At 38.3% G+C, this 12265-nt stretch overlaps 1 protein-coding gene across 3 annotated transcripts; it reads left to right on the forward strand.

Annotated features, from left to right (window-relative positions):
• Positions 1-565: 565 nt before the first annotated feature.
• LOC147634870 (ubiquitin-ribosomal protein eS31 fusion protein) lies at positions 566-3053 on the forward strand. 3 transcript variants are annotated; one of them, XM_086804074.1, is made up of 4 exons: positions 605-726; positions 1139-1429; positions 1549-1677; positions 2410-3053. In XM_086804074.1, exons 3-4 carry the CDS (start codon positions 1668-1670, stop codon positions 2850-2852), a joined length of 453 nt encoding a protein of 150 aa, XP_086660200.1. In that variant the 5' UTR covers positions 605-726; positions 1139-1429; positions 1549-1667; the 3' UTR covers positions 2853-3053. The 3 variants fall into 3 exon arrangements, with proteins under 3 accessions (XP_086660198.1, XP_086660200.1, XP_086660199.1); XM_086804073.1 differs by having other exon boundaries at positions 1139-1677; XM_086804072.1 differs by lacking the exons at positions 1139-1429; positions 1549-1677 and having other exon boundaries at positions 566-726.
• The last annotated feature ends 9212 nt before the right edge of the window (positions 3054-12265 follow it).

A 12265-nucleotide genomic window follows, 5' to 3' on the forward strand; every position in this document is an offset into this window, starting at 1 on the left:
CTTAGATTAATGCATAATTAAAGTTACACATAGGATATGAGTTATCCTTCCTTGACCTTAGGATAAATGGATATATTCCATTTTTATGGACCTGTTTACAAATATAGTGATAGAAATTCTAAAGAGAGAAATTGACTAGTTTTTAGAGAGAGAAGATGATCTTATGAATTGACTAGTTTCTAGAGAGAAAAATTTACTAGTTTCTAGAAAGAGAAAACGATCTTATGAATTGATTTAGACCTTGGTTTAGAGCACTTACCCAATACGTTAAATTTTTAAGTTTTGAACCTTATAGTGTAAATTATCCTAAGACAAAAAATTACCTAGTCCACTAGTTATAGGGTTATTGGTCTAGTTGTAAATTCTTATAGATTCAAACTCAAGAGTAGGATACTCTATAAAAAAAATAGACTCTATAAAAAAAATAGACCTCCCCAGTGACATTTGGGTGACCTCGTCTAAAACCCCCTATTATCGCCCAATGGATCCTTGAGCCACCGTCTCTAATTTGTAATTCTGAAAAGTACTTAAAATTGGGACCATGTGTGTAAGCACGATATCTATAAAAAATCGGACGGTGCACATTCTATCAAGGAAGCCCTAATCTAATACATATAGATTGTCATACCACTTTCATTGCATCCTGTTTTGGGCGCAGCGCGAGCGACGAAGGAACAGCGTCTGGAGCTTCGATTGCAGCAGCCATGCAGATCTTCGTGAAAACCTGTGAGTGCATAGTTTGTATATATTTTCCAACATGGTTCTGCGATGTGTTTTCTTTGCAATGTACTCTTATCTGAACGATGGATTTGCCCAAGAAGGTTACTGTAAAACACAAGAAGGATCTATGTAGCTTTGATGTAATGGAAGCGGAAATGGGTAACTCAGGGGTTTATGGCTTCTTTTCTAACGCATAGCAGATAATCGCAAATCCTTGCTATGGTTTTTACGTTTCTGCCACTCCGCCTAGGGTTTGGGTTTGATGTTCCGATTGGTTATCACATGAATGTGCGCTACCACTTCATCCGGGAGAGATCACTATGGTTTGCTGAACCGAAATTAATCCTTCACTTACACCGGACAAATTCAAGGTTTACAACAATCCTGAACTTATATTGGACAAATTTAAGGTTTGCAGGTACCTGGCTAGCCAGGATCCAGTCTTCTGCAGATCTTTACCATTCTCAAAACACCAAGGATGGGGTCAGAGGATCTCAGGGGAATGTCAATGATAAAGAATGACACGTTAGTCTGTTGTAGAATGCCTTTACTTTCTGTGGAGTTGAAGCCTGTTTCTTATCGAAGGCACCTCAACTGGTGGTCTTGATCCTCTCAGAAAGGTGAAGTTTAGGTCATTCTGTAGCATCCTTGAAGCTGTAATAATGGCATCTCGCAGGGTTTTCATCTTTTGATGTGCTCAATGAACAGTGTAAGATTTCTCATCCAGTCCCGAGCTCTATATTGTTTTTTTCTAGTCCAGAGCTTTGATATCAGAAGCTTGATTAGATTAATCCAGGTTTAGATATGGTCATGGCTTTTGCCACACAGGGCAAGGAAAGAACCAAAGAGCAATGGGAAGCTCCCCTTGAGTGTGGTGGATAACATCATCAACTTTCCATGTCTTCAGGATGTGATAGAAGCTTTCCCTGGAAGCGCATGGTTTGTAAATGCGCACGAGTATGTCTCATTCACTTCTAAGCTTGCGAGTGTAATTATGTCAGTGAATGGGAATTGTAAATAACACTATGGTCAGACCTTAGACCAGGTGTACTATGCAGTACTACATGGTCACTAGAGAAATCAAAGTAGTGTGTCTTCTTTTCCTTGCATCCAGTTTTCATAAATCCAACATTGTAGCTCCCTGTAAATGAAACATTTGTGAAAGTGACCTGCAGTGTTGGCCTCCTACTACTGTCCTATCTGGCTACTGAATTTCTAAATTCCAAAATGTAGATCTAGGGAAAAAAAGGTTGTGTTTGAAAAGTGGGCATAAGTTAAATAGTACCATACGTGAAAGAAAGATTCATCAATCTTGATGTTGTCTCAATCCACTCAAGCTATTCTATCTCTTCGTGTCAGTCTTTATTATGTTATGCTAGCAGGCTTGATTATATTCATGGTATATCCATGCCAGACATGCTTGTTAAACTTTTTTGTGTGTGTGTGTGTGCTTTATGTGTATTTGCTCACCAGGCTTGTTTTTGTGTGGCCCGCTTATCTATCTGTATGTGTGTGTGGGTTTTACGCCTGCCAATCTGCCTGCATTTGTGCTAAGTTCACTGTGTATATGTATTTGTACTCAATGGGTGTCTTAATTTTTATTTTTCTATATATGGCATCTAGTATCTTGTAGGCCTGTCTCTGTTCTTTAGTAATGTTGTAAAGATTTCTGTTTGTGTTATTATGCAGTAACGGGTAAAACCATCACCCTCGAGGTTGAATCCTCTGATACCATTGACAATGTGAAAACCAAGATCCAGGACAAGGAAGGGATCCCCCCTGACCAGCAAAGGCTAATTTTTGCTGGCAAACAGCTCGAAGATGGCCGCACTCTTGCTGATTACAACATACAGAAAGAGTCGACTCTCCATTTGGTGCTCCGTCTGCGTGGAGGTGCAAAGAAAAGGAAAAAGAAGACCTACACCAAGCCTAAGAAGATCAAACACAAGAAGAAGAAAGTGAAGCTTGCTGTCTTGCAATACTACAAGGTGGATGATTCGGGGAAGGTGCAGCGCCTCCGCAAGGAATGTCCCAATGCTGAGTGTGGTGCAGGGACCTTTATGGCCAATCATTTTGATCGTCATTACTGCGGCAAGTGTGGCCTTACTTATGTCTATCAGCAGAAAGCTTAGGGCTGGTTTTTTCTTGCACAATTTGCTACTTCAGTAGTACTACTTGTATGTTTGAGATTTTGTTGGGCTAGTCTTCTAGCTAGGCCTGGAAGGAGACCGTGTGAGGGCTAGGAGGCATTGGAATGTTAGATAACGTTTTTCATAGGAGAGAAGAGTTCTGCTGGGATTCTAATCAACTGCAATTTTCTTTTTTGGTTTTTTCATTTTATTTTCAAAGTTTTCTATGTTTTGGTTATAAACTTTTCTCTAAATTTTCTGTGTGGTTAAGCCTATCTTAAAGTTATTCATTTAAAGAGGTTTTTCGTCCCTTCTATATTCATTTGCGCATCCTTTTATATTCTACATTAAGCCAGAAATCCCTTTGTACATCTTTGCTTGAAATGCTTTGCTCATCCTTCTTTGTGCCTGCATTACTGTATGGGTTGTTACCTTGTTGGCTGTGCCGGTTGTTGCCTTCATTCTTACTAGCTGGTGCTGGTGCTGGTGGATGGGCGAGTGCTGTGGTGTGTTGTCCAAGTGGCAACTGATGAGTTGCAGGGGGCGGCAAGGGTTGCATGCTTTTTTGGCTATTATTGTGACTCTTATAGTGGACTCTCTTTTGCACCATTGGAATTTTTTTGGCCCTTATATCATACTCTTTTGCTTCCTATGGACTCATAACCTTTGAGGGTGTGTATCCTTTTAAGTTGTGAATTGGTTTGGATGGGCAACAAAGCATACATTGGGAAACAATGTTGAGCTATAAGACTGGAGTATCAATTAAGATTGGCATAGGGTGCCAAATTCAGAGTCTAATCAAGGCTGTAAATAGTGGCATGTTCGTATTGCTTATATTTTGGACGGGCTTCGTGAAAAAGTGATCAAGGCACTAATTTACTCGTCCTTATGAGATATATATATAGTTCCATCTCAATAATTCAAGATTAGCTATCAAGTCCCTTCATGATTGTGGGGTCTTTCTATTATAGCACATTAGTAATACAATGTCTTTATCTTTATTACTGTGTAATATAAGTTTTAAGTTTTGTGATGTGAAAGATCATACTTCTGGTGAGTGTTACTACAAGTATACATTGCATGTGATGGATAATAAAGGAGAGCATAATGATTTTTTGTTATATTTTCATAAAAACATATCAAAAGGTAACTCTCTTGCTCAATGAAACCTTAGCAAAAAAATTAATGAAAGGCAAGACATTGGTTGAATGTAACGATGAAGAAGAACATGCCATACATGTTTTGGGTTGAATCTACTAATGTATCTTGTCCCTTGAGGAGTTTTAGAAACTCATAAATTATTTCTTAGAATTTGTGGTTATAATCTCCTAAATCATGTGCAAACATGGTGACTCTAAATTTTATTGCTTTGTGCCTAAAGTTGAACCCACATTGAACACACTCTATTGCTAGATCTTGATACAATGGATGGGCCCATGACCCTTGCAGAGATATGGTTAATTCCACCAAGATTAAGTTTAAACTATCACTTATCATTGTGGCTTCCTTACCACAATATTCCCTTGGGTTTTTTCCTTTCTTAGATCCAAGATCTTTTCTTGGTCCTTTTTGTAGTGTTAGATTTAAGATCAAAATCTTTAAGTGCCACTCACTTAAAGAGCTTGGTATACAAATCAATATATATTCCCCTATCTCTATTTTACAATTGCTTTTTTCCCATTCATGAATCTCCATTTCTATTCTTAGCCATTGTCTAATACTCATAATAGCACAAAAGATGGAAAGAACTTTGACTTTGGCAAGACTACTAATGGAATGGTGTACCTTAGTGATGTAATTGAAATTAGCACATTGCTTAAATAGACTAAGTGGTCAAACCCTTTTTTGATTGGAAAATTTCATGACAAAGCTAAGTTTATTTGAATGGTGGTTAGCTCCTCTATGTTACAGATCGTACTTAAAGAATCACTCTCCTCAAAGCTTTGGTTTCCTTGCATTCACTTCCATTTCCCAAGTCAAGGCATCCACTTCTTCCCACCATTGGAATTTCAACTCTCTCCATCCTCCATTGGAGTTTTAGCTCTCTCCATCCACTTCTTTAGTAATTGCCATAGATTTGGAATGATTCTAAGTGATACCCTTAATGGGATATGAGTAGCAAGGGATAAGAGGGATCATATTCTCTTGCTCACCTTTGCATGACATATAAGTTTGTCATGGCCTTACAAACTTTAAAATAAGATTTATCTGTATTTCCACCTTATTTCCACCTCAACAAAATTGATCTTCATCAAAACTTTCCTCGACATTACAATCATCATTGACTAAAATTTATCATTCTTATCCACCAAATTGTGTACATTAAGCCCAAGCTTTCGAGTGATTTGTAATTAAAATGAGAATTACTCCAAACATATGAATGTAAAACTTTTGTGTGATTAAGGATCAATGAAGATCTCAAATTAAGTTATTGATTTTTTTAACCTTCCAACTTTAGTGTAACAACATCACCACTAGCCACTACAAAAGGCTAGACTAGGTCTATTCTAGGAAGGGTTTTGATGGTGCCTATGACCCAAACGAGGTTGTCTTAATGAAAATTGTGTTTGAGACATAAGAGGTGAAATTTGGAGATGCATATCCAAAGACATTGTGAAATTTGAGGTCTACATCTAGTATGAGTGAGGGAAGGCAAGTTGGTTTTCTTAATTTGATGATTAAGGGGTGGCAACATTCCCCAAAAATTATGTGTTTATATCGTTTATTTTTTTCAAAGGTCGTTTTGAGATTGGTTAATGTAAGTTAGTGAGGTGAAAAAGGGGAGAGATTCTTGATGTAAGTTGGTTAACATGGTTTCACCCGCATGTCGAGCACTTTGCCACCACTGACCTACCCTAAGGACTTTGCCATCTTAGTCACTCAAACGGGAACTTATCTTTTATAAGACGGGACTGCAACAGAGGCCTTACCTTAAGCTTAATGTCAAATAGGGAAAGTCTAAGGACTCCTTGTCCATATTTGCTTAAGACTAGTAATAGAGAGCGGACTATTTTTCAGTTTTGTTAGGCCAAGTTTAAAAACTAGTCACTTTATATATAAGTCATTTTTGACACTAAGAAATACAAAATCATTCCTTTGTAATAGAATCCTTATGAGCTTTTCTCTTCTTGTTGCTTATATGCTTATGCATGCTAGATGGATACTTATGAGCTTTTCTCTTCTTGTTGCTTATATGCTTTTGGATTCATGCATGCTAGATGGATACTTTCTTGAATAGATTTGCTTGTAGGATTCCCTCTCACATTAGCTTTTTCTTCTACCCCTACCTTTTGTGAGAGAAGATCATCGTGAGGGGGAATTTGTCTCCATCTAGGTGAAGAGAGCTCCCCATTATATAAGCTTCTTCACCATGGAACCAAGTTCTAGTTCTTTGTCATTTAGAAGAGAAACAAGGAACACGGGACAGGTTACAAAGACATTGTCTAGGACTACCTCAAACCAAAGGGAATTCACATAATGTGTCCTCTCAGCAGCAAGCCGACAACCTCAAAGCCAAAGTGGTGAAGGAGAAGTGCCATTGGAACCACATAGCCCACCCCATGGGGCAAGAGATCCCATACTCTGAAACATAGGGCATAGGTTTTAGCACATGGTGGTGTGGTGCTTAGGGCACATGCTGAGTTAGTTGGATGCACATGTGGGGTGGAGTTCAAGGGGATGCATGTGGGTTTTCAGCACATGGTGGTGTGGTGCTTAGAGCACAGGCCAAGTTAGTTGGATGCACATGTGGGTGGAGTTCAAGGGGATGCATGTGGGTTTTCAGCACATGGTGTGGTGCTTAGAGCACATGCCAAGTTAGTTGGATGCACGTGTGGGGTGGAGTTCAAGGGGATGTGGGTTTTCAGCACATGGTGGTTGGTGCTTAGGGCATATGCCAAGTTGGATTGGCTGCATATGTGTGGGGGTAGGTGACATAGATGCTTATGTGGGTGGTCATCGATGCTGCTATGGTGAGGGCTCATAAGTGACTATGGATACATGCACACTAGCTAGATTATGCACATGGACATGCATGCAATGTAAGAAGCTACATAAGCTTATGCGGGTATATACCAATGTGTAACACGGGTGGCTATGTAGTATCGACGGCAAGAATAGGAGGCATGGTGCAAATAGGTATGGTGATGTGACATAGGAAGCAAGAACTAGAGGTGGAAATATGGGTATACATACAAGTATGGTAATGTGACACACATAATGTAGCACATGCATATGGCATGGGGGCACATATGTGTGTAGATGCGTAGATGCAAGAAGCTTGGAAACATGACATAAGTACATATGGAGGGGCTAGCATGCATGTGACTAAGAAATGTACATGTGAGGGGGTAGAGGGATGGTGCTCAATCGAGCAAGGCTCATCCACATCCTCTTCAAGTTCAAGTTTAGTTGTGTGGGCTCTTAGATTTCCATTCTCATCAAGTCGGATAAGTCTCCACCATTAGGAATTTCCTTGCAAAAAAGAACTTATTAGAACTCAAACTTCCAAGGAAAAGAAGATTGTGAGGCTTGCTATGTCCGACACGGCAATATTTGCACACATTGGGTTCATACTCACTCATTGGGTTCATACTTACTTTGAGGTGGGCTAGGACCTTCCAATGTGTAAGGGATATGCACTCATTCTTCCCTGGGAGGTGGTGCTTTAAAGGGGACAAAAAAACAATCACACCTTGGAGAAAATGTTATGCTAACTATAATAATCCATGGAAGGCCAACTTTCTTCTCATTGAATCTTTCCTTGCATCTAGCAATAGTGTGGGGCCTAGTTGGATTGGTTTCAAAGGAAAAGGCACTGGAAGTGGTTCTATTTATGGCCTCTTAAGAATGTTTATGTGTTTTTCTAAGGCCTTTGGCAAACTCTAGTTGGATTGGTCCCAGAGGCAAAGGCTCCGGAATTTGTTCTATTTGTGGCTTCTTAAGAATGGTTATGGGTTTGTCTAAGGCCTTTGGCAAACTTTGAGGGTCCCTCACTAGGTCTATAATTGGATCTAAGATAGGGTCTAGGATATGCTCATGCAAGATGCTCTAGCACACTGGATTTAGTTGTTCAACTTGCACTTCCTCATCACAAGCTCTTAGGTTTGCTTCATTCTCTCTTTTTGCAACACGGGCTTGGGGTACTCCTTGAGTTTTTTTGGAAGGTTTCTCTCCAATGTGAGCTTGGGGTACTCCTTGAGTTTCTTTGTAAGTTCTTCATAATCTATGGGCTTCTTTTCCTTGGGGGAAGAGTGGGTTTGTGTGTAAGAGATCATCGATTGTTTTTTCACAAGGGAGGTTGTGTTGGCCTTCTATTTTTCAACATTCTGATTGCTTATTTGTCATCAACTCATTTGCTTTCATTTGAGTAAAATTCCCATTGTTGATGTGTCAATATCCTATGGTGCATTCTTTAAAAACAAAGCTTGTTGATTTGATGGCTGGGATTTATTTTCCCAAGACCCAAGACCATGATGGTGCTCTTATCTTCCACCTGACACTGACATTATCAGCGTGTGCATTAAAGCTTTACAACACGTAATCTACCTCAATGTCATTAACTAGGTGCCCTTTCCATGTTTTTATCTAATAATATTTTATTGCTACACTTGTAATAACATACATTCAAGATCCATGCCAATTAATGTTAAGTCACTTCATTCTTTTTAGGGGAGGAGATATAGAAGGATAGAAAGTTGTTGCATTATCTAAAGCTTAATTCATGGGATGATTTTTTATTTCTGATTGGGGACGAAATTTTTTTTAAAGTTATTAGTTAATTCTCATAGATAGCATTCTTTGCATAATAGGAGTAATCACATGTCATGTTTCAACATAATGAAGATAGAAGCTTTGTAATCAATTGTTATAGCTTTAGAAGAGAATTATGATAGCTCACAATTTTTTAAATAGTGAATTGGAGTTAGATGAGGATTTCATGCCAGCATGATGGGAAGGTTATGGAAAGGGTTGAATGTGCATGGGAAGAACAAAAGGGTGGAGATTATTAGGAGGTTTCCTTGGGTGTGACTAACCTTGTGCTGAATGTTCTAGGGATTAATGCAAATGGATGATGATATACAGCTTGGGCATGATAGTGACAGTGTGGTTATGGATTCCCCATTGGGTGATTCCTCGATAGTTCTAGATAATGCTAGTGTGAGGATATGTAGATTCATTATCAAGTTTCCAGTAATGATCCAATGGATAAAGACCTCATTGAGTCTCTATGTATGATTATAGTGTGGTCCTGATCCACATTAGATAGATGTTCCTATTCTTGATATGGATCCGATGTTTCTCCATGATAATGATATGAATCTAGAGGCTTCTCACATTAAGCCTTTGCATGGTGAATCATACTCATGTAGTTTTTGATGTTTCTCCATGTGATGGTGACATGAATCTCCATGTGGATTTCCATGATCCTCTTATTAATGTGACTCTTATTGATGATGCTTCATGCCATGATGATGTTAGAGCTTTAGTTGTTGATGGTGTTCCTATGGATTAGCCTATCTATGCTCATGCTTAAATATGTAGAAATACTAGAGCATTGAGATGACAAGGAAAATACAAATACAAGGATTTAATTACATCAAGGGTATACTTGTACTTGACAAATTTAAAAAAAAAGAACTAAGGGATAGATCACCTACTAGAAAATATGCCTAGACTTGATCATGATGTGCATTATAGGTGTTGTACGAGGTCTCCAACTCCTCCAAAAAGTCACGGATTTTTCTCCCTCAATTTTAGTGTCCACGCAAGCTCCAACAAGTGTAGTAAATGCCCAACAATCAAGGTAGAGACTAAGGATATGTAGTACGTACTATAAGAAAGAGCAATTATTATAACCTTAATACACTAATTTTTTTTTAAATGGATTTCTAGCATGGGAATAAGGGTTTTTATATGTATTCTAGCCTATGCATGCTCCAGTAGTGCTCTGGGAGCTAATGCTCAGTTTTTGGTGGCTTATGCATGATGCACACATGCATACCTCTCATTTTGTGGGCTTGAATCTTACTGAAATAATACTTACTACTAGTTAACAAATAGAGATAAGCACGATACTAGTTCCATGCATCCATGCACTCATAAACCACCCATAAAAACCATGGATTGTTTATCCACCTTCTAACCTAGCTAATTTTGGTGAAGGAGAATGAAGCTAGCTATAGAGCTTCTCTACACTGTGTGAGATGGATTAATGAGAGAAATTAGGGTTTGTGTGTGTCTTGTCTAGTCTCATCTATTCTCTTTTCATGGTATTAGAGTATAGGTTGCTCTTATATTGAGTAAAAACCCTAAAGTTGAAGTGGTTAGAGATTGCAGTTGTGAAGGTCACCATTGAAGCTATCAAGCACCATTGGAGTTGAAATTGGAAAAGCAAATCATAGAGCTTGGCTAAGAGGTGAGTTAAACAAACCCTTCCCTTGTGGATTATAGGTATTTTGAAGCCAAAGTAAGTAAAGTTAAAGCTCTCCATTGAAGTTTGCAAGTGGAACTATATGGAAATGAAATGTGATGATTTATAAACATATAAGGAAAAAAATTTATAGTTTACCTGAACAATGATAACTTTCACCCATGCTGCTCAGACATAACTTTCACCGTGCTACTCGGAGTTCTATAGCTCAAGTTATGAATGGAACAAGATAAGGGTATAGATTTGGGATGCCAACTACAACATTTAGTTGAAGTGTTGATGTATATGAAATTTTCCCACAATCTTAATGTTACAAGCTGAACTTGACAAATTGGAATGTATGCATTGTGATTAGTAAAAGAATTTGGTATTGCCATGGTATTGGAAAGCTCTTGAAAAGCTAATTTATAGGTTGTTGTGAGAGGGGATTGATTTGGAGCTTATAGAAATTTGGCACGATAATTTTTGGCTTCTACTTGATGTGCCTAATGCAACTATATGTGTATGTATGGAGAAAATGAGCATATGGGAGTGCAATATGGACATGTACATGGTTTGAGAATGATTTTGTAGTGTTTTTTCATTGAGTAAGTGAATGTACAAGTGGTGTTGACACTATATTGATGGGATTTGTGCATATATATGTTACAATTGGCATTGTACTGCATTGGTTACATTGATTGATTAAGTGTGCTTGTTGAATCATTATGTTTGACCAAGATGATTGATGTTCTAGATAAAATTGTTGATGAAAAGCTTGACAAGAACAACTTCCAGATTTGGAAGTATTGCATGACAAACTTCTTGAAAGGCAAAGGGCTTTGGAATCTAACAGGTGAAGAGACACAGCCAAGGGTTCCTGCAATTAATACAACTTTGGCACAACTTACAACACATAGGAATTAGCTAAAAGAGAATTTAATGTGTTGCATTACTTCTCGATTTATGTGAAATGGAATGTTATGTCATATCCAAGATGTGGATAATCCTAAGGATGCATGGGATACATTGGTGAAGATGTATGAAATGAACACAAAGGCAAGGAAGATCCAATTGAAACAAAAGATACACAGTATCACAAAACAATAGGAGTGTGTATGATTATGTGTAGGAGATCAAAGCATGTGTAGATGTATTGGCATCTATCAATGCACCGATTGGCTGATGATGATTTAGTTCTGGTTACATTAAAAGGTTTGGGCAAGGAGTACAAATCATTTCACACATCACTATAACAAGTGGTGATCCCATAGTCAATGCTTACTGTGTGAAAGATTTGATTTCACTGCTTATTGTGAGAGTTGAAGTTTGGATTAGGTACATCATTGAGTAACAACGTGCATACAAGCGACCAAGCATTTTACACATAAAGAGGTGTAAGAAGCAAGAGAAGATCCTCATTTAGAGGACGTACAAGTGGACGTGGTTGTTGGCAAGATAGATCACCACAACAATAACATAATTTTCACTCCTTATATGGTGAAAGAGAAGGTAGAGAGTCGTACTCTTAAGGCAAGGGAGAACAAATTCTAGGAGGTAGGCGTGGCAACCTCAATAGCAGTATGGAAGTGGCATCATTGAGTGTTAATATTGGACATATGGACAAGGAATGTTACAAGAAGCAAAATGGAGATCAAATTCTAGGAGGTAGGTGTGGCAACCTCAATAGTAGTATGGAAGTGGCATCATTGAGTGTTAATATTGTGGTAAGATTGGACATATGGACAGGGAATGTTACAAGAAGCAAAATGATTTGCGAGGTGAAAAAATTCAATATGGTAACTATGTATCTTCTAGAAATGCAGGTCATGGAAATGAAGATCATTTGTTTGCAATAAAGCATATGATGGGCACTATGACTTCATGTAGTGAAGGAGATAATACTTGATACATGGATTCCGGTGCGTCAAACCATATGACCTGTTATGGTGAATGGTTTGATAGGAAGTTTTCCACAAACACATGGATATGTGGTTATTAGAGA

The sequence above is a fragment of the Cibotium barometz genome, chromosome 10, assembly GCF_041138505.1.
Source record: "Cibotium barometz isolate CiBa-2024 chromosome 10, ASM4113850v1, whole genome shotgun sequence".
Classification (NCBI taxonomy): Eukaryota; Viridiplantae; Streptophyta; class Polypodiopsida; order Cyatheales; family Cibotiaceae; genus Cibotium; species Cibotium barometz.